Source organism: Ammospiza caudacuta, chromosome 24 (genome assembly GCF_027887145.1).
Source record: "Ammospiza caudacuta isolate bAmmCau1 chromosome 24, bAmmCau1.pri, whole genome shotgun sequence".
NCBI lineage: Eukaryota > Metazoa > Chordata > Aves > Passeriformes > Passerellidae > Ammospiza > Ammospiza caudacuta.
Window position 1 is genome coordinate 5,102,715 of NC_080616.1, and position 21,171 is coordinate 5,123,885.

At 51.0% G+C, this 21,171-nt stretch overlaps 1 protein-coding gene across 1 annotated transcript; it reads left to right on the forward strand.

The window, feature by feature from the left end:
• Positions 1–3,132: 3,132 nt before the first annotated feature.
• Positions 3,133–20,150, forward strand: SLC26A9 (solute carrier family 26 member 9). The gene is made up of 21 exons (XM_058819224.1): positions 3,133–3,257; positions 3,853–3,992; positions 4,136–4,246; positions 4,410–4,585; positions 5,704–5,868; positions 7,011–7,163; positions 7,485–7,567; positions 8,204–8,351; positions 9,000–9,113; positions 9,515–9,592; positions 11,072–11,167; positions 14,071–14,177; positions 15,635–15,704; positions 15,784–15,876; positions 16,291–16,407; positions 17,208–17,359; positions 17,417–17,552; positions 18,149–18,203; positions 18,590–18,735; positions 19,530–19,607; positions 20,103–20,150. The coding sequence occupies exons 1-21, from the start codon at positions 3,133–3,135 to the stop codon at positions 20,148–20,150; spliced, it is 2,391 nt and encodes a 796-aa protein (XP_058675207.1).
• The last annotated feature ends 1,021 nt before the right edge of the window (positions 20,151–21,171 follow it).

The following is a 21,171-nucleotide window of genomic DNA, read 5'->3' on the forward strand; positions in this document are numbered from 1 at the left end:
GAGCCGCCAGGCCTGGACCCAGGGGACACCCATGTCATGTTGGGACAGTGTTGGTCACCCACATCACGTTGCTGGAGCAGAGCAGCTCTGCTCTCAGGCGTTGTTTGCTCTGATATCACATCCCATTTGTGTACCCAATGAGGTCAAATCTTACATTTCTGAGCATCACTCACTGCAGGGATGGGCAGCCTGAACACTTGTGAGCTCCTGGAGCTCCTCTCCCACACTTTGTCCTTTATTTCCACGCTCAAACTGGATGGGCGATCTGGAAAAACCTGGTCCCTGCAATGCAGCAGCTGTCTGGCACTCCGCTCTCCCCTCCACACTCATGGAATTGCTCTAAACCAGCTCTGCAGCTTGCCTTGGGCTCATCCCAGCAGCTCCAGGCCCAGCTGGATTTGCCTTTTGTTCAAGGAGCAGCTCCTCGTGCTCTTCACTGCCCAAATCTCCGAGGTTTCAGCTGCTGTTTGATCTGGGCAAGGCTGTGATAAGCCAAGTCAAGAACTTGACTCTGTCCGGGACGCTGACATCACGAGCCTGTTTGTTTAAGATGGAATTTAATCATGGGGATATTTTTTCCCCTCTATACCCGCTCTGTTGATTATTTTTTTCCCCTGATTGCCAACACTTTCACTCAGCGGGGGAATTTCATTAAAGAGCTGGGATTTAATTGGCTGCTTGGGTCTGTCCGGTGGCAGAAGGGATGGAGACCAGAGAGACCACCAGGGATTATCAGCCCTCAGAAACTATTGCTGAGTCTGGATTTACAAAATATTCACCAAGGAGAACTGGAAATTCTGAGCAGGCTGTGGGGCTGGGAGGAAGGCTGGGAACAGCCACAGGATCCTGGGAAATGTGGGGAAACCATGATTATTTATCAGAGAGGGCATGAGGAACTGGGAAAAGCCCAGGAGACTGGTCAGAGCTGTTATCCAAAGGCAAAGCTTGTCCTGGCTCTTGGAGGGGAATCTCCCACTGGGGTGGGATTGTCAGCCCTCAGAAGCTGAGTCTGGATTTATAAAATATTCACCAAGGAGAGCTGGAAATTCTGAGCAGAGCTGTGGGGCTGTGAGGAAAGCTGGGAATAGCCACAGGATCCTGGGAAATGTGGGAAAACCATGATTATTTATCAGAGAGGGCATGAGGAACTGGGAAAAGCCCAGGAGACTGGTCAGAGCTGTTATCCAAAGGCAAAGCTTGTCCTGGCTGCTGGAGGGGAATCTCCAGGGGAAAAGGAGCGGCAGGGATGCCCTGCAGAGGGCACTGGATCAGGCACCGGTTCGGGTTTCCCCTTTGGTCCCGAGCCCCGTGGGCGCAGCTCAGAGCTGGAATCTCAAACACCGCACGGCCGGGGCAGTGTCACAGCAGAGCGCTCCTGATGGCCCCTGTGATCCCTAAAAGGGTTGATGACCTCCCTTTCCAGAGCAATTAGCTGCTATTTGCATAATGATCCTGTTGACCTAAATTCTCCCCAAAGTTTCGGCTCCTGCTCCATCCTTTCCTTCCTGCCCGGCTCTCTGCAATCCCCTCCCGTTCCCCACTCCGAGGCACAGCCAGGGCTCTCTCCAGTCCTGTGCAAGGACATTTTGCTCATCCCAGACAGGGGAGGGGAGGCTCTGGCGCATCCAGATCGCTCTGTAACCTCTCAACAACCTGGATGGTGCTTCTCGATGCATTCTCCTGCCTGAATCACCAGCTTTTCCCACCCCCTCTTCTCCTCCTGTGTTGGGCAATGACCCATTTAGATTCACACCAAAACACAAATAATTACCGAGGTGCTGGCTTTATATCTGACCACATCCTCCCCTCCCAGCCCGGGGTGATTCCCCCTCTCCTGGGCACGGGAAAATCAGGGATGTCTGGGGTTCATCATCCCTTTGCTGAGACCCAGATACCGGGCAGGACAGGTCTGCCGGGATGTTTGGGCATCTCCATCACTGCCCATGAGTTAGCAGCAGTTATCACCCCGAGCATCACTTCCTAGAGGAGCCCGGGCTCTCACCCACGGCCGGGAGCGTCGGGAAGGTTCTGGAATGCTGGGCAGCGTGGCAGGAACACCTCGGCAGGGATGCAGCCCTCAATCACCCCCTGTGCCAGTATCAACCAGCCTGGCAAAGCCTCGGTGGTGAAACCGAGCCGTGGGAAAGGTCAAGAGCCCCGCCCGAGGCAAAAAGGCACTGCCAGAGCGGGGAATTAACAGCTCTACCCCTAATGTGGGGTTAACCCTAACCCTAACCGGGGATTAACACCCCTAACCCTAACCCGGGATTAACAGCCCTAACCCTAACCGGGGATTAACACCCCTAACCCTAACCCGGGATTAACCCACCCTAACCCTAACCGGGGATTAACACCCCTAACTCTAACCTGGGACTAACACCCCTAACCCTAACCGGGGATTAACAGCCCTAACCCTAACCGGGGATTAACCCACCCTAACCCTAACCGGGGATTAATGCCCCTAACCCTAACCCGGGATTAACAGCCCTAACCCGGGATTAACAGCCCTAACCCTAACCTGGGACTAACACCCCTAACCCTGATCTGGGGTTAACATCCCTAACCCGGGATTAACCCCCCTAACCCTAACCTGGGGTTAACCCTAACCTGGGATTAACCCCCTAACCCTAACCTGGGGTTAACCCTAACCTGGGATTAACACCCTTTACCCTAACCTGGAATTAATGCCCCTAACCCTAACCTGGGATTAACACCCCTAACCCTGCTCCGGCGTTAACCCTAACCCTAACCTGGGATTAACCCTAACTCGGGATTAACCCTAACCCTGCCCTACCGCCGGGCAATCCAGGGTCCCTTGGCACGGCACCGCTCATTAACACCGCTCATTAGCCCCGCTCATTAACACCGCTCATCAGGCCCGCTCATCAGCATCACCTCGGAGGAGCCGGGAGAGCAGCAGCCCCTGGAGCTGGGAGAAGCCACTCCCAGGACCTGCCTCTCTGCCACGGGGAAACTATTTAGGGTGGAGGAGCAGGGGAGGGCTCCAGACGCTGGAGGTGTCCGCTCTGGGCCAACTCCAGCCGCATTCTTGCCTTTGCTATTTCTATTTTTTTTAAATTTTTTTCCTTTTTTTTTTTTTTTCTTTTTTTTAAAAATCCAAATGATGCAGAGATGAGCCAGGCCAGGCCTCGCTATGCCATCGAACGTGCTGCCTACTCTGTCAGCCTCTTTGATGAGGAGTTTGAGAAGAAAACCAGAGCTTACCCCGTCGGGGAGAAACTGAGAAACCTTTTCAGGTAACAGGGAGTGCTTATATTATCATACCTCTCCAATTCCAGACTTAGTCAGGAATTGGAGGGGTATAATTTAGACTGGGAATCCAGATCCCATTTTTATCCTGGGGAACAGTGCTCTTCAGGGGTTTGGTGGATGAAAGGTATGGGAGAAATGCAAATTGGGCTGAAGAAAATTAAATTAGTGTCTCTTTTTTCAGCACAACTGGGTGCATTTGGAATTTGGGATCCCGTTTCCCTGTATTTTTAATAATGGGAAAAGCACAATTGGCGATGTAGGCACGTGTGGATTATTTTATTATGTTTTCCAGCTGAGATTTCCTTTTCTCAGCTGTCTGATTGAAACCAATACCACCTTAAACAAAGGCTAATAATTCTGTAAGCAAAGGTTAATAACCCTGCTGATGAGTTCCTTGGAATTCTATCTCCATTCCTCAGAAGAAGGAAGGAAATAATAGAGGAAAGAGAGGGCTCAGAATCTGGTGAGGGAGAAAGGCTGACACATTCCTGGGCAGATCCTTCCTTATTTCCAGTTCTCCTTTCATTTTCAAATTCTCCCCCCTTCAATTCTGCTTTCATTTTTGCATCTCCCTTCCAGATGTTCAGCCTCCAGGTTCAGGCTCACCCTCTTCCGCCTGTTCCCCATCCTGGGGTGGCTCCCCAGGTACAGAATCAAGGATTACATCCTGCCTGACGTCCTCGGGGGGCTCAGTGCGGGGACAATCCAGGTGCCACAAGGTGAGTGGGGGTCCAGGAGGGAATGACAGCTCCAGCAAAGCTCTGCAGGCGATGCTGGTGCCCAGTTGGGATTTGTGTTTTACCGGTGACCCCAAGCTCTCCCTCCAGCCTGGAGCTCTCTGTATTCTCCTCATGTTTTGCAGGGATGGCTTTTGCCCTCCTGGCCAATCTGCCTCCTGTCAACGGCCTCTACTCCTCCTTCTTCCCCCTGCTCCCCTACTTCTTCCTCGGGGGCATCCACCAGATGGTGCCAGGTGAGGAATTGCCTGCTCGGGACAGGGAAATGCTGCCTGGGGGTTTGTGGGGTCGCCGATTCTGTCACCCCAATGACCCTGACCCTGCCAAGGGCCGAGTGGAGCCCAGGAGCTTTCCAGGAATGCCCGGAGGGAGCTCCTGACCTCCCCGTGCTGCCCGCAGGGACCTTCGCTGTCATCAGCATCATTGTTGGCAACGTCTGCAACGAGCTGGCCCCGGAGTCGGACTTCCAGTACTTCAACCAGACCAGCAACGAGAGCAGAGTGAACACCACGGCCCTGGAGGCGGCCAGGCTGGAGATCTCTGCCACCCTGGCCTGCCTGACAGCCGTCATACAGGTGAGGGCCCTGCTGTGTGCCTGGGAGCCAGGCTCTCCATGGAGCAGGGATGGTGGTGGCAGAGGTGCTCAGAGAGGACAAACTTCTGGGTGGATGACGGCTCAGAATAGAGATTTTGGGGGGTTTTTGGTCTTGGGGTGGAATTCTCCATGTGGACAATCCATTACCCCTGAGTGGGGGTGGATTATGGCTCAAAGTAGAGATTTTTGGGCATTTTTGGTCTTGGGGTGGAATTCTTTATGTAGACAATCCAAGAATGGCACTCAACCCTCAATGTGGTTGGATGATGCCTCCAAGTAGAGATTTTTGGTCTTGGGGTGGAATTCTGCATGTGGACAATCCATGAATGGTACTCTTCGCCCTGAATGGGGGATCAAAATAGGGATTTTTGGGGATTTTTGGTCTTGGGGTGGAATTCCCCATGTGGACAATCCAGGAATGGTGCTCAACCCTGATTGGAGGTGGATGATGCTTAAAAATAGAGATTTTTGGGGATTTTTTGGTCTTGGGGTCGAATTCTCCATATGGACAATCCAAGAATGGTACTTAGCCCTGAATGTGGTTGGATGATGCCTCCAAGTAGAGATTTTTGGTCTTGGGGTGGAATTCTCCATGTGGACAATGCATTACCCCTGAGTGGGGGTGGATTATGGCTCAAAATAGAGATTTTTTTGGGATTTTTGGTCTTGGGGTGGCATTCTTTATGTAGACCATCCAAGAATGGCACTCAACCTTGAATACAGGTGGGTGATGGCTCAAAATAGAGATTTTTGATCTTGGGGTGGAATTCTCCATGTGGACAATCCAAGAATGGCACTCTTTGCCCTGAATGTGGTTGGATGACGCCTCAAAGTAGAGATTTTTTGGGATTTTTGATCTTGGGGTGGAATTCTCCATGTGGACGACCCAAGAACGGCACTCTTAGCCCTGAGGCGGGGTGGATTATGCCTCAAAGTAGAGATTTTTGATCTTGGGGTGGAATTCTCCATGTGGACAACCCAAGAATGGCACTCTTAGCCCTGCTGGGACACCCCTGTGTGTTGTAGACCTGTGTGTGCTCTCCCAGATGATCCCCCTGCCCCACACGGGCCCTGACCACATCTCCTCTGCCTCTCCAGCTGTGCCTGGGCTTCCTGCAGTTTGGCTTCGTGGCCATCTACCTGTCAGAGTCCTTCATCAGGGGCTTCATGACGGCGGCGGGGCTGCAGATCCTCATCTCCGTGCTCAAGTACGTCTTCGGCTTGACGGTGCCGTCTTACACCGGGCCCTTAGCTATCGTCTACGTAAGTGGGGGCTCTGCACAGCCACCTTCCCCCCCACCCCTGCCCGGGAAACGGGGCCCAGGAGAGCAGGGAAGGGTGGGGGGAAAGGGGGATCCCTGCCCCAGCAGCGTAGGTTGGATGGTCGGGGAATGGTTTCTTACAGAAAGGGTGGTAAAGTTCTGGAATGGTTCTGGAGTTGCCATGCCTGGGGGTGTTTAAAACAAGACTGGGCGCCAGGGTTGAGTTGAGGTGTTGGGGCTGGGATGATCATGAAGGTCTCTTCCAACCTGGTGGTTCTGTGATTCTGCGTTCCCTAGCGTTATCTGAGCTTGGATGTGTTTAAAACAGCCTGGATGTGGCACTGGGTGCCAGGGGTGAGCTGAGGTGTTGGGGCTGAGATGGATTTGATGATCTTTAAGGTCTCTTCCAACCCAGTGAGTCTGTGAATTCAGGGAATTCAGGGAATTCACAGGGACTGAGGAGGTGGTGGAGTCACCATCCCTGGATGAGTTTAACAAAGCCTGGATGTGGCGCTGGGTGCCAGGGGTGAGTTGAGGTGTTGGGGTTGGGTTGGACTGGATGATCTTGAAGGTCTCTTTCAACCTGGTAAATCTGTGATTCTGTGTTCCCTAGCCAGGATTATCTGAGCTTGGGTGTGTTTAAAACAAGCCTGGATGTGGCACCAGGGTTTAGTTGAGGTGTTGAGGCTGGTTTGGACTGGATGATCTTGAAGGTTTCTTCCAACCTGTTCATTCTGTGATTCTGTGAATTCTGTGTTCCCCAGCAGCATTATCTGAGCCCTGCCTGTGGTTTTAGTGAGGATTGATGGAATGGGACTGGGATCTGGGGGCTGTGAGCTGTGTTGATTTGCAGCAGCAGTCTTGCAGAGTTGTCAGCAGCAGGAACGTTTCTTCTGAGCAGGTTTGGCCATTTCTGGGATTTCCTGTGTCTTGCATGGGTGCATCCTGTGCTGATGCAGCCAGAACTGCATTAAACCACCAGGCCAGGCCCAGGGCTGGGGGCTGACCCCTCAGCAGAGCCTTTTTAGCACTGCTCACATCTCAGGGTGTTGATTGTGGTAACGAGTGCTGTCCGTTGTTCTGTCCATGTCGTCCAGGGTGTCTGGCTCGCGGTGACCCCTCCTCCTGTTCTCTCCCCTTCAGACATTCATTGACATTTGTAAAGGTCTGCCCCAGACCAACCTGGCCTCCCTGGTCTATGCCCTGGTCAGCTCTGTGCTCCTGATCCTTGTCAAGGAGCTCAACCTGAAGTACATGAAGAAGATCCGGATGCCCATCCCGATGGAGATCATCATTGTAAGTGACACCTGGGCTGTCCCTGGAGCCTCCCCTGGCCTCACAGCCCCTGCTCTCAGCAGGGCCACCATGTAGAGCACCTACACAGTGACTGTGACATGGTTTGGGGTCACAAACTGGGCCAGCCCCATGCTCATCCCTGCCCTGCATCCTGGTGATGCTGATGGTGAAGGAAATAACCCCTACTTGGACTGTCCTCACCTTCCCCAGCCCAAACGTGGTGCTGGTTTTGTTCTGTCAGCTCTGGGAGCGTGGCAGGGTGAATGCCCGGAGCCAGCCCAGCTCTCCCTGCTCACAGCCCTTCATTCCCTGTCCCTGCAGGTGATCGTGGCCACCGCAATCTCCGGCAGCTTCAACATGCCCGACAAGTACGGGATGCCGATAGTGGGGAAAATCAGCATGGGGTAAGAGCTTGTGCAGCTCTGACTCACCTTCCAGAGAGTTTTCCTTCCTCCTCCTCCTCCTCCAGCCTGGAAAACACCTCACTCTTCCCTGCAACCCCAGAATCCCCTTCCTGGAGTGTCAGCATGCCCTGTGACACAACCACCCCCATCCTCTGCAGTGTGGGCAGGGATTGTGTCACCCCTGAACCCTCCAGCCCTTCAACCAGCACCGTCTTGTGACGGTGTTCGCAGGGGTTCTTGGATGAGGGAAGAGATGAGAATGTTGACTCTATGTTCAGAAGGCTTGATTTATTATTTTATGGTATATATATATTACATTATAACTGTACTAAAAAGAATAAAAGGTTTCTTCAGAAGGCTAGCTAAGAATAGAATAGAAAAGAATGAATAACAAAGATCTGTGGCTCGGACAGAGAGCGAGAGCCAGCTCTGCCGTGAGTGGTCACTAAATCTGAACATCTACAGGAGATTAATCACAGATCCACCTGTTGCATTCCACAGCAGCAGACAACCATTGTTGACATTTTGTTTCTGAGGCTTCAGCTTCTCAGAAGGGACAAAATCCTAAAGAAAACGATTTTCACTTAAAGATGTCTGCGACACTGCCACAACCTCTCCCCTGTGCTCTGAGTGCAGGTTCCCAGAGCCCACCCTGCCCCTGGTGAGCAAGTGGAAGGACATGGTGGGCACAGCTTTCTCTCTGGCCATCGTGGGCTACGTGATCAACCTGGCCATGGGGAGGACCCTGGCAGCCAAGCATGGCTACAACGTGGACCCCAACCAGGTATGGCGGGGCTGGGGCAGCCAGGGGCTGCTGCCTTTGCTGTCAGGCGTGAAGGGAAGAGCTCGCAAAGACGTTCAGACGTGCCAGGCTCGGAGCAGACGTGCTGCTCCCAAGGAGGCTCCGTGGCTTTGTGCCATGCAGGGGGCGAAAGGACACGGCAGAGCCCCGGCCTGTGTGCTGGAGAGAGGCTGGAAGAGGGAAAGGAGCTTCAGGCTGGGCTCTGTGCCTTGCTCCCCCTCCAGACTGAGTGTTTTGGCAGCTTGAGGTGCGTGCGCTGCTCGGGGAGCAGAGAAAGACCTGGATTCCTGGTGTGTCACCCAGATACTCTGAGACAGAGGCAGGCCATTAAATAATCCTCTTTTGTCATCCCTGGCACGGTGGCAGCTTTCAACAACAGCCACACATACCACATGGAGCCCTGCCCTGAGTGTGTCAACAGATGACAACGTGTTTATGTGGAATTGTGCTTCCAGGTTTCCCTGCTGCACCAGGGCCTGGCCCAGATCTTACTGGAAGGAAAAAGTCTGGGATGCACTGCAGGAACCCAGAGCCTGCCCTGGCCACATAAACCAGCCTCAGGCCCTCTTGCCATGTGTGTCAGCAGGAAGGGCAGCTGTCCTTTCTGATTCATTCTCCACATCTCCACAGGAAATGCTGGCCCTGGGCTGCAGCAACTTCTTTGGATCCTTCTTCAAAATCCACGTGATCTGCTGTGCCCTCTCTGTCACCCTCGCCGTGGATGGGGCAGGAGCCAAATCCCAAGTTAGTTCCTCTTCCTCCTCCTCCTCCTCCTCCTCCTCCTCCTCCTCTCCTCTCTGCATTCCCTCTGGATCACAATGTGCTGTAGCTGCCACACGTGCAGCTCTGGAGAAGTTTCACACACAAGTGCTTCGGGCTGCTGCTGTTAAAGCAGAATTTCCTCCCTCCCCAAGCCCATTTTGAGCCCTGATTTGGGCACAGAAGCAGAGCTCTCAACCTGCAGCCCCACTCTGGACTGGGAAGTTTGGGGTTATCTGTGAGATCTGAAAACCCCCTGCCTGTTTTCAGAGGCAAACATCCTCTCCCATAAAATGCTGCAGTGCCCAGTTGTGCCCCTGACCTCACCCAGGGGAGCTCTGAGAAGCCCTGCTGTTTGCAGAAGTGATTTTCTTCCCTCTTTGCAGGTGGCAAGTTTCTTTGTGGCTCTGGTGGTCATGGTGACAATGCTGTCCCTGGGAATCTACCTGGAGCCTCTTCCAAAGGTAACACAAACATCTGCGCAGGCTGAGCCATTGCAACACCCATCTCCACACCCAAACACGGGCACAGCCTGGCTCCAAAAAAACCCTGATGCAAACAGAAGCACGGGACAGTTTGTTCCTGGCCTGGGGAGCTGTCTGCTGGCTGGAATCACACAATCAGTCACACAGTTCCAGGCTGGTTTGGCTTGGAAGGGACCTTAAACCTCATCCCTGCCACGGGCAGTGACACCTTTCACTGTCCCAGGCTGCTCCAAACCCTGTCCAAGCTGGCCTGGGGCAGGGATGGGGCAGCCACAGCTTCCCTGAGCAAATATAAATGTAAATTATGGTGAAGGAATCATCCAAATGGCCCTGTTCAGATCCAGGCGAGAGCTTTGTCAGCATCACCCTTGTGATGGGGCAAATTAAATTATAGTGAAATAATCGTCCAAATGACCCTGCTCAGATGCAGGTGAGATCTTTGTTAGCATCCTTATACTCTTGTGATGGAGCAAATATAAATGTAAATTATGGTGAAATAATCATCCAAATGACCCTGCTCAGATGCAGGTGAGATCTTTATGAGCATCCTTGCACCCTTGTGATGGGGCAAATATAAGTGAGCAAATAAGTGTAATATATATATAATATATATAATAAGTGTAAATTATGGTGAAAGAATCATCCAAATGACCCTGCTGAGATGCAAGTGAGATCTTTGTCAGCATCACCCTTGTGATGGGGCAAATATAAGTGAGCAATAAGTGTAATATATAATATATATATATATATATATATATATATATATATATATATAAAATATATAATAATTGTAAATTATAGTGGAAGAATCATCCAAATGACCCTGCTCAGACCCAGGTGAAAGCTTTGTGAGCATCACCCTTGTAATGGGGCAAATATAAGTGAGCAAATAAGTGTAATATATAATATATATAATGTATATAATATATAATATATTATATATTTTATATATAACATATAATATATATAATATAATATATAATATATAATATAATATATAATATATAATATATAATATATAATATATAATATATAATATATAATATATAATATATATTATATATAATATATAAGTGTAAATTATAGTGAACTAATCATCCAACTGACCCTGCTCAGATGCAAGTGGGATCTTTGTGAGCATCACTCTTGTGATGGGGCAAATACAAGTGAGCAAATATAAGTGTAAATTGTGGTGAAAGAATCATCTAAATGACCCTGCTGAGATCCAGGTGAGGTCTTTGTGAGCATCACCCTCGTGATGGGGCAAATATAAGTGAGAAAATTGTAAATTATAGTGAAAATATCAGCCAAATGACCCTGCTCAGATGCAAGTGGGAGCTTTGTCAGCATCACCCCTGTGATGGGGCTGGCCCAAGGCAGGCAGGTGCTGCAGGAAAGCATCCACTGCCAAACGTGGCACATCCAGGTGTGGCTGACACCTTTCCCTGTCCTCCACAGTCCGTGCTGGGAGCCCTCATCGCTGTGAACCTGAAGAACTCCCTCAAGCAGCTGGCTGACCCCTTCTACCTGTGGAAGAAGAGCAAGCTGGACTGTGTGAGTGCCTGGGCTGGCGGGAGGCATCGCCTGGCCAGGGCTGGATGAGCGGGACAAACCCAAGACGGCCTTCAGCGGGGTTTTGGGGCTGTGAGCCCCTTGCAGGAGGAGAGTTTGGCTCTCTGGGTGAGATGGTGCTGCCCAGCTGAGCACGCTGCTGCTCAGAGCACATATCAGAGAGGCCTGAACTCTTACCTGCTGTGTTTAAATGCCAATCAAGAGCGGAGCCTGTTTGCCCAGAACTCGCCAAACCGGCCCTGCTCAATGTCTGCGAGTCACGACTTAAAAACTCACACAATGGCCCTCCAGGGCGAGGAGAGCCCTTCAGAGTGATAAGGACTCCAGGCACTGGTTGATGTATAAACCCAGGCAGGGGGTGGCGGGGGAGTGGGAACGGAATTTGGAAATGTCTGACATAAAAAGAGAGTGTTTGAACAGGACTCCCACGGCTGAGTGCCGTGTGTGGACACGGAGCCAATATCCTGTCAGGGCCCAACAAAACCCCTTATCAGGGCAATCAGGAGGAGTCCATGAAGAGCTTTCCCAAAATCCTGCTCAAACAAGTGCTGGGGAAGAGCTGGGTTATCAATTTGGGCACATCTCTGAATGGGTTTTGCTGCTGTGGGGTGAGAGGGGAGCTCTGTGGGCTCGGGCAGCTCAGCTGCTGCCCCTTTACCAAGCACAGATGGACCCCACAGGCTTCAGAGACCCCAAAACCTGGGCAGAGCCCTCAACATGGACTGATGGAGATGGATGGTGCTGCCTGAGGAACATCCTGGCAGATGCCAATGGAGTGAACGGGATTCCCCTGACCTTAATCTCCTTGGAATTTGAACTAGATTCAGTGTCCTGGCCCAAAATGGGGAGCACCATTCCTGGGTGATGTCAGAGCATTGGTGTTCATCATCTCAGTGCTGGTTGCGTTTCAGGACAGCTAATTTCAACCAATTCTAATGATGGATGGATGCATGGATGGATGGACTCATATTCCCATCCATTTTCCTCATTCATTTACGCACAAAATTAACATAAATTAAGATATTTAAGTCATCAAAGTCACCCTAATTCATCCAAGGTCAAAGCTAGCTTTTATTCACGTTGAGGATGGGATTAAAACAAGCGGGTAATGATTTTCAGAGGGGATGTTTCAATGCAGGGCAGGACTGATCTCATATGGAGTGAGATGCTTGAGTGCTAACAGATAAAAATGACAAATGGCAGAGCTCTGAGCTGGAGTGGGGCAGGTTTTGGTCTCCTCTGTCACTCCAAACCCTCTCTGTGTTCAGGCCATTTCCAGCAGGTGCTCAGGCAGTTTTCAGAGAGATTTCTGATTTTTTCTGAACTGCTCTGGCTGATAGCAGGAGCTGCTCAGGGCTGGAGCAGGGAGCAGCAGATGGTGGGATCTGCAGGAGCCCCTTCCTGAAGAGCCAGAATGATCCTTTTTGGGTAGAATGAGTGGGGTGGGCGCTCAAGCAGCCATGGAGAAACACCCTGGCTGCTTTTGTGGCTGAAAAGGAGCTGGGGCTCCTGGCAAACTGCCCAGCAAGGACGGTTCACTCTAAAACATGCAGCGACGGTAGCGTTAGAACAGCTGCAGAATTCAGGGTTTGGCCTATTCATGTTGAGCTGGGAGGGTCTGAGAGCCCAGGATTGCAGCACAGAACCATTCCCCATCCATTTTTCCCATCCACATTTTTCCCCTCTACTTTTCCCATTCATATTTTTCCCCTTTACTTTCCCCCTCCATTTCCCCCCTCCATTTTTCCATCCATCTTCACATCCACTTTTTCCCATCCATTTTTCCATCAGCTTTTCCCATCCATTTTCCTTCCTTTTTCCCATCCATTTTTTCTTATTCATTTTCCCATGCATTTTTTTCCCATCCATTTTCACACCCAGGTTTTCCATCCGTTTTCCCCGTCCATATTTTCCCCGTCCATTTTTTCCATCCACTTTTCCTATCCACTTTCCCTCCTTTTTCGCATTCCATTTCCCCATCCACTTTTCCCCATCCATTTTCCCCATTCATTTTTTCCCCTCCACTTTTTCCCCTACCTTCACATCCACTTTTCCCCATCCATTCTTCCATCAGCTTTTCCCATCCATTTTCCCTCCTTTTTCCCATCCATTTTTCCCATTCATTTTCCCATGCATTTTTTTTCACCCAGGTTTTCCCCGTCCATATTTTCCCCGTCCATATTTTCCATCCATTTTCCCTCCTTTTCCCCATTCCTTTTCCCCATTAATTTCTTTCCCTCCATTTTTCCCCCTCCATTTTTTCCCCCTCCATTTTTTCCCCCTCCATTTTTTCCCCCTCCATTTTTTCCCCCCCCACTTTTTCCCCCTCCATTTTTTCCCCCTCCACTTTTTCCCCCTCCACTTTTTCCCCCTCCATTTTTCCCCCTCCATTTTTCCCCCTCCATTTTTCCCCCTCCATTTTTTCCCCTCCATTTTTTCCCCTCCATTTTTTCCCCTCCATTTTTCCCCCTCCGTTTTTTCCCTTCCGTTTTTTCCCTTCCGTTTTCCCCCTCCATTTTCTCCCTCCATTTTTTCCCCTCCATTTTTTCCCCTCCATTTTTCCCCCTCCATTTTCTCCCTCCATTTTTTCCCCTCCATTTTTTCCCCTCCATTTTTTCCCCTCCATTTTTTCCCCCCATTTTTTCCCCCCATTTTCCCCCCCATATTTCCCCATCCATTTCCCCATCCATTTCCCCATCCATTTCCCCATCCATTTCCCCATCCATTTCCCCATCCATTTCCCCATCCATTTCCCCATCCATTTCCCCATCCATTTCCCCATCCATTTTCCCATCAATTTTCCCACCCTTTCCCCATCCATTTCCCATCCATTTCCCATCCATCTCCTTCCACATCCCCACGCTTCATCTCCTCTCTCCCTGCAGCTGGTCTGGCTCGTGAGTTTCCTCTCCGCGTTCTTCCTGAGCCTGCCCTACGGCGTGGCGGTGGGCGTGGGATTCTCCGTGCTCGTCGTGGTTTTCCACACCCAGTTGTGAGTATCTCGAGCACCTCGTGGCCCCCAGAACCGCGGCAGGTGTGCCAGGGGCAGGAGGAGGGACGGGTGATTTTTTTAGGAGCGACCTCTGGCCCGCGGAACGCGCGGCAGGAGCCCCGGGGAGTGCAGGTGTCCTGGCCGGAATGTGCAAACAGGAATGGCAGGCGCCAATTTACTGCCTGCATTCCCGCTCCCGTGCGCATCCCAGGGCAAGGGGGAGCCTCGAGGGATTTGCTTCACCCCACACAGTTCCCAGCTCACAAAAGGAATTAGTCCTTGTGGGAACCCAGCGCATTCCTTTGGCTGTCCAGGATGGCCAAGACCCCTGACAGGGGGCTCAGAGACCCTGGCACAGAGCCCAAAGCACCTGTGGGTTTGGTTATGACCCATGGAGCAAATTACCAACTTTACATGAAGATCAGCAAGCCACAACAGTTTAGGTAGAATAACAGTGAAGGTATCACGGGGTGGAAAAGTAGATTTTGGGGTTTTTGGTATGGGAGTTCAGGGGGCAAGATGGAAGGAACTGAGTGTGTCCAGCCTTTTTCCTTCTTCTTCTTGGCCTCCATCTTCTGCTGTGATGGTGGCACTTTTAGATTGGTTTAGAGTAGAAGCTCACTGTCTAACATGGGTGATAGGTATTGGGAAGTAATTGTAAATATTGTATATGTAGTTTTTAGTATAAAGACATAAAACCACCCCAAGGGCTGGAAACAATTGCCAGCTTTGTGTGAGAAGTTACAAGCCACAAGAGTTTGAGTAGAATGATAGTGAATTAATCACAGAGTGAAAATGTAGCATTTTGGGGATTTAGAATGGGAGTTCACGAGGCAAGACGGAGGAATCTGGGCATGTCCCGTTCTTCTTCTCCTTCTTCTTGTCCTCCATCTTCTGCTGTGATGTTGGCACTTTTGCATTGGTTTAGAGTAGAAGCTTACTGTCTAACATAGGTGATAGGTATTGGGAAGTAATTGTAAATATTGTACAGGTAGTTTTTAGTATAAAAAGATAACACTGCCCTGAGGGCGGGCAGAATGCCTGGACTGTCTTGCTGGACAGCCTCGGCAGGGCAGGAGAAAATTTTTATAGATAATATACAATAAACAACCTTGAGACAGAGAAATGAAGAGCCCTGACTCCTTCTTCAAGCGCTGGACTGGGAAAAGAGACTTTCTAAATTTTCTCAGAGTCACTCTGACAAGCTAAAGATCCCAACAAGTCCTGTCTGTGTGCAGGGCCCTGGTGTGAGGTGCTCTCACAACTTTTAATCCATTAAAGCCCTTTCTCAATATTTCCCAGTCTGGCATCTCAAAATGCTGACACTTTTTTTGCCCTGTAGACTCTGCAGGGGTGAAATGTAAGAGTTTTCACAGAGCAAATGTTGGAATCCTGGGGTGGAATGTGGAGCAGAAGCAGTTTTCTTTCCCTTAATCCTAATCCCTTCTTTTCTGCAGCCGCAACGGCTCTGCCCTGGGCCAGGTGACTTCCACTGACATCTACAAGAACCCCAAAACCTACAACAAGGTGAGCTGCAGATAAAACACCCTCAGAGAAAATGCTGCTCTTTGCCACTGTTTGCTCTGAGCTCCTGTCTCTGGTGCAGGTCCATGAAGTTAATGGGATTAAAATCATCACCTACTGCTCGCCGCTGTATTTCGCCAACTCAGAGATATTCCGGGAGAAAATCATAGCCAAGGTGAGCAATCCTCAACAAATCCCTGCCTGAAGCCAGTCCCACACCACCCCTGCTCTCTCCTGTGTTGCTACACAGGGTTAATTAAGCTGTGGATGATCATGGACAATGGTCACATCCACTCTCCTCAATCCTCTCCCTGATCCCCAGGGCTGTTTGCAGAGCTCATTTTAGAGGTTGTGCCCAAATCCTGGCAGGTTCCTCCTCCAAGCTCTGCCAAAACGGGGACATCCTGCTATTCCAAGTCTCTCCCTGCATGTGCAGGTTCCCTGAGTTCCAGGAGATGTTTGGATGCCATCAGGATCACCCCACTCCAGTGCCCAGCTGGTGCCCCAGGCTGGGAAATGCCAGGGAAGGAACAGCAGCTCCTGGCTCTTGGAACAGACTTTTTAAGGGAAAAATTTCTCTTTCCCACAGACAGGGGTGGATCCTGGCAAGGTGTACTTGGCCAGGAGGAAATTTGTGAAACAGCAGGGGAAGGGCACAGCACAAGCACCAGCAAAGCTCCCAAAATTCCTGCTGAAGGAGAACAAGGTAACTCAGCTCTGAGCTCCCAAAAGCGTCCCTGTGTCCATGAGTACAGCCCCAAATCCCATCAGACAGCTCCTCTTGACATGAGATTTCCTGCACTGTTTTCCTGGCCACATTTCCCATCTCTCATCCCCTTTCCTCCCCACCTACATCTCCATTCCTCCCCAAACCTGAAGGTGCAGAACTGGGAATGACTGGGAGGCTGGAGAGGAGTCTGCAATGGGAACATGGGGAACAATCTGCAGAAACCAGGCAGCTTTGGCTTCTTTCTCTGGGGCTCTGTCAGCAGTTCAGCCCTTTCAAAGCCCATTTCTCAGTCATCCCATTTGCTTTGCAATTCTGAGCAGTTTTGCAATAAACAAATAATGTAAATTATCCTAAATCCAGCCCCAAGGGACAGCCAAGTGTGACTGCTCACAGGGGTTCTTGGATGAGGGAAGAGATGAGGATCTGACTCCATGTTTCAGAAGGCTGATTTATTATTTTATTATATATATTACATTAAAACTAAACTAAAAGAATGTAATTGGCCATTAATTACAAACATCTAACAAGGGTCAATCACAGATCCACTGTTGCATCCCACAGCAGCAGATAACCATTGTTTACATTTTGTCCCTGAGGCCTCTCATCTTCTCAGGAGGAAAAATCCTAAAGAAAGGATTTTTCACAAAGGATGTCTGCGACAGCCAGGCTGGAGTTAGTCCAGATTAAAACCCTTCATATCAGTGGGCAGAGGGGCAGTCACCTGCCAGGACCCCACCTGTGCCCTGCCCTGACTCTGCCCCTCTGCTCTGCCTCAGACCTTGTCTTTGCAAGAGCTCCAGAAGGACTTTGAGAGCGCCTCTCCAACAGACACCAACAACAACCAGACCACTGCCAACGGCGCCAGCATCTCCTACATCACATTCCGCCCTCCTGGCCCCGGGGCTGGGCCAGGGCAGAGCCCTGGGGAGCTGGGCAGCAGCAGCAGCGCCCTGCAGGGCACCAGCACCACCCTGCAGGGTGGCAGCACCCTCAGCGTCCTGCCCGCAGCAGACACCGACCCTGTGCTGGCAGCACCGCCCTACGTCAGCTTCCACACCATCATCCTGGACATGAGTGGGGTGTGCTTTGTGGACCTGATGGGCACAAAGGCTCTGAGCAAGGTGAGTTCTGTGCAGGGACCTTCTGCTGTCTCACATAAAGGTATTTATGTGACTCAATTCACAGAATTCACAGAATCACTGGGTTGGAAGAGTCCTTAAAGATCGAGTCCAACCCAGCCCCAACTGAACCTCAACTGAACCCTGGCACCCAGTGCCACATCCAGCCTTGTTTTAAACACACCCAGGGATGGTGACTCCAGCACCTCCCTGGGCAGAACATTCCAGAACTTTATCACCCTTTCTGTGAAAAACTTTTTCCTGATATCCAACCCAAATTTCCCTTGGTGCAGCTGGAGGCTGTGTGCTCTGGCTGTGTCAGTTCCTGCAGACAGAGCCCAGCCCCAGCTGAGCACGGGCACCTTTCAGGAGCTGCACAGTGATGGGGGCACCCCTGAGTCTCCTTTTCTCCAGGCTGAGCACCCCCAGCTCCCTCAGGGCTCCTCGCAGGGTTTGTGTTCCCATTGTGTGGCTTTTCCTCTTCTGCACCTATGATTTTCTCCTTCAGCCCCAGCACTGATAAAAGTCTTTATTCATAAACACAAAGCTGGAGCAGCAGTGGTTTTAATCCTCTCTCTCTCCCATCTCATCCCTACCAGTTGTGTTCCAGTTACCAGAAGATTGGGATCAAAGTGTTCTTGGCAAACGTGCATGGTAAGAATCCCCAAAAAACACATTTCCATGGGATCTCCCCCCATTTCTGAGCTGCTGACAAACAGCAAATCCTTTTCTGTTCTTTATTCAAACTGTGAGATGTCAGTCCTTTGCTGGACCAGCCCAGAACAGATAAAAAGAGAAAACAGAAGAAAGGAAAGAGAATCATTGTTCTCTCTGTGTGTGAAATCAATGCTTTCATTTGGGAGGTGACAAAGCTGGAACATCTCCACACTCAGCATGCAGGAAAACAGCTCCCCACACTCATTTCTGCTGCAAAGCTGCTCCTTCTGAGCCTTGCCTTGGCTTAGAGGACCCCAGACCAGCCACGCACACCTCCAGAATTCCTTCTGTGCTTTCTTCATTCAGCTGTCTCCTTTCTCCAGCCCAGGTGTACGACGACATCAGCACAGGGGGAGTCTTTGAGGAAGGAGGTCTGGACCCAAGTCACATCTTCCTGACCATCCACGATGCTGTTTTGTTTGCACTGGCCAGTATCAGAGAATTTGTCCACCCACCCATCTTGGAAGAGGTAAATTTGCTCCCCAGCCCACAGGATTCTCCTGTTTGGCTTCCAGGCTGTGTCAGCACAATGAAAAAATAACATTTTATTGCCTAAAATAACATTTTATTACCTAAAGAAGCTTCATGTTTATCTCAAGTGGTAAAGGCCTAAATCCAGGACATTATTTAATATTCCAGTTGTGTATGGGCCAAGCACCTTGGGATGGAATGGATTTCCATGGGAATTCAGAAGTGTTAATATTTTAGTGTCAATTTGTTGTACACAAACCTTTGGCTGAGAGATGAGTGCTGTGCCAGCCTGGAAGAGCCAGAGGAGCTGTTCCAGCACTGTGCCCTCAGTTTGGTGCTGGTTGGAACAGGCAAAGGCAGAATTTGGCCCCCAGTGATGAAGAAATGAAGGCAAAGCTCATGCAGCTGGAATAGTCCTGGCATCCATGAGTGCTCCACTGGTGGGAGGAGAACAGCAGGAATTCTGAGGCAGGAATGTGGCCCATGCTGGTGGCACAGTGTCAGACAGGCTCTGTCCCCAAACAGGGGTTGGTTTATTGTGTACCAGCTGGAGCTGGCACCAGTGGCACCAGTTATCTCCCCAGGAGGAGTTCAGGTATCTCCTATCAAAGCAGAGCAATAGGAAATGCAGATAAACACCTGGAGATCAGGACATCAGGACTCCTCCTGTGTCCCTTCTCCTGGCATTTCCCTCAGACCATGGGTCACCTTCTAGGCCCGGCTTAATCATTGTTTTCACTCCTTCTGACCCTGCACTCTGCTAATTTGTGGAATCAACTCTTCCCTGCACAGAGGCCGACGCAGACAGAGCTCTCCATCTACGATGAGTCTGTGGATGAGGGCAGTGCAGAGTACAAGAACCTGGAGGAGGTGAGTTGTAGTGCCAGGGGTCCCTGCAGCCATGGGAATGGGGCAGAAATTAATTGGGATTGATTAGACAGGAAATCATCTGGAAGTACTGCAGTGCTTTGGAAAGTTAATTGCAAACAGAATTTTAAATCCCTGTCTTGAGGAACTCTGGAAGGCAGCAGGATGAGGGGCAGGTAGGTCACCCCACAGGGGAGCCCTTCAATCATTCTGGGCCACACAGCTCAGGTTCAGCCAGACCTGAGGGGAACTCAGGGAACCAAATTTGGTTCATGCTCAAAAGAAGAGTCATCAGTGAAGATTTTCAGCACAGGCTTTGTAAATGCTGCAGCATTTTCACCCACATGTGGGCCTTGGGAGGAGCTCCCCTCCCTTCCCCATGCTGTCCATGCCCAGCTGGAAGCTGGAGAAGGGCCGGAGCTCCTGGGGGTGTTTGTGTGACAATGACACCGAGCTGTGGCACCAGCCCTGACCCTGCTCATCCTCTGTGCCTTTTAGGAGATGTTTGGGAGCATGTTCCACTCAGAGACCCAGACAGCTCTGTGAGCTCAGCCAGCACTGGGCAGACCCTCCAGAGGAGATTCCTCCAGACCCTCCAGAGGAGATTCCTCTCTCTCACCTCTCCATGGAGAGCTGTGCTTCTGCCTGGGGATGCAACAGGTTTGCAATGAGGCCATCACCCTCCAGAACTGCCAGAACCTCTCCTCTCCCCGCTCTACTCAAGGCAAACTCTCCAGAGGAGACTTTTCCAGAGGAGAATCCTCTCTCCCACCTCTCTGTGGAGAGCTGTGCTTCTGCCTGGGCTTACAACAGGTTTGCAATGAGGCCATCACCCTCCAGAACTGCCAAATCCTTGCTGCTCTGCTCGTGGCAAACCCTCCAGAGGAGAATCCTCTCTCCCACCCCTCCATGGAGAACTGTGCTTCTACTTGGGGTTACAACAGGTTTGCAATGAGACCATCACCCTCCAGAACTGCCAAATCTTCTCTCCTCCATGTTCTGCTCATGGCAGACCCACCAGAGGAGACTTCTCCAGACCTTCCAGAGAAGAATCCTCTCTCCCATCTCTCCATGGAGAGCTGTGCTTCTGCCTAGGGTTACAACAGGTTTGACATGAGGCCATCACCCTCTAGAACTACCAAATCCTCCCTGCTCTGCTCGTGGCACTCAGAGCAGAGGACTCTGAGCAGGCAGAGCCGGCTGGGGCAGCAGGAGCTCAGCAGATGCCATCTGATGGATTCTCAGCTGGAGGGGACATTCAGCCACGCCTTTGTCCCTCACCATTCTCCTGCCCACCTGGAATTGCATCCCCTGGCCGTCCTGCTCCTCACCTTTCCCTCCTCCCTGTTTCCCCCACCGAGTAAAACACAAGCAAACCCTGAGAGCCTTTCAGGAGGTGTGGCAGGGCAGCTGTGCCAGCTGCTGCTGCTCTCTGATGTGCACTGACCCCCGAATTCCCCTGCGTGTCTCTGCAGCCTCTGCCTCTCCTCCTCTGTGTCCCAGCATCCCAAAAAACACTGCCTCGGACCAGTGGCACCCCAAAGACCTCAGGACTCTCTCAACAGGG

What these genes read in the sequence shown, in the direction of transcription:
- SLC26A9 (XM_058819224.1), top strand. Translation starts at nt 3,133, where the DNA reads ATGAGCCAGGCCAGGCCTCGCTATGCCATCGAACGTGCTGCCTACTCT. An exon ending in GCCTGACAGCCGTCATACAG is followed by an intron (nt 4,586 to 5,703) that starts GTGAGGGCCCTG and finishes CTGCCTCTCCAG; the next exon opens with CTGTGCCTGGGCTTCCTGCA. An exon ending in TCCTGCTGAAGGAGAACAAG is followed by an intron (nt 16,408 to 17,207) that starts GTAACTCAGCTC and finishes GCTCTGCCTCAG; the next exon opens with ACCTTGTCTTTGCAAGAGCT.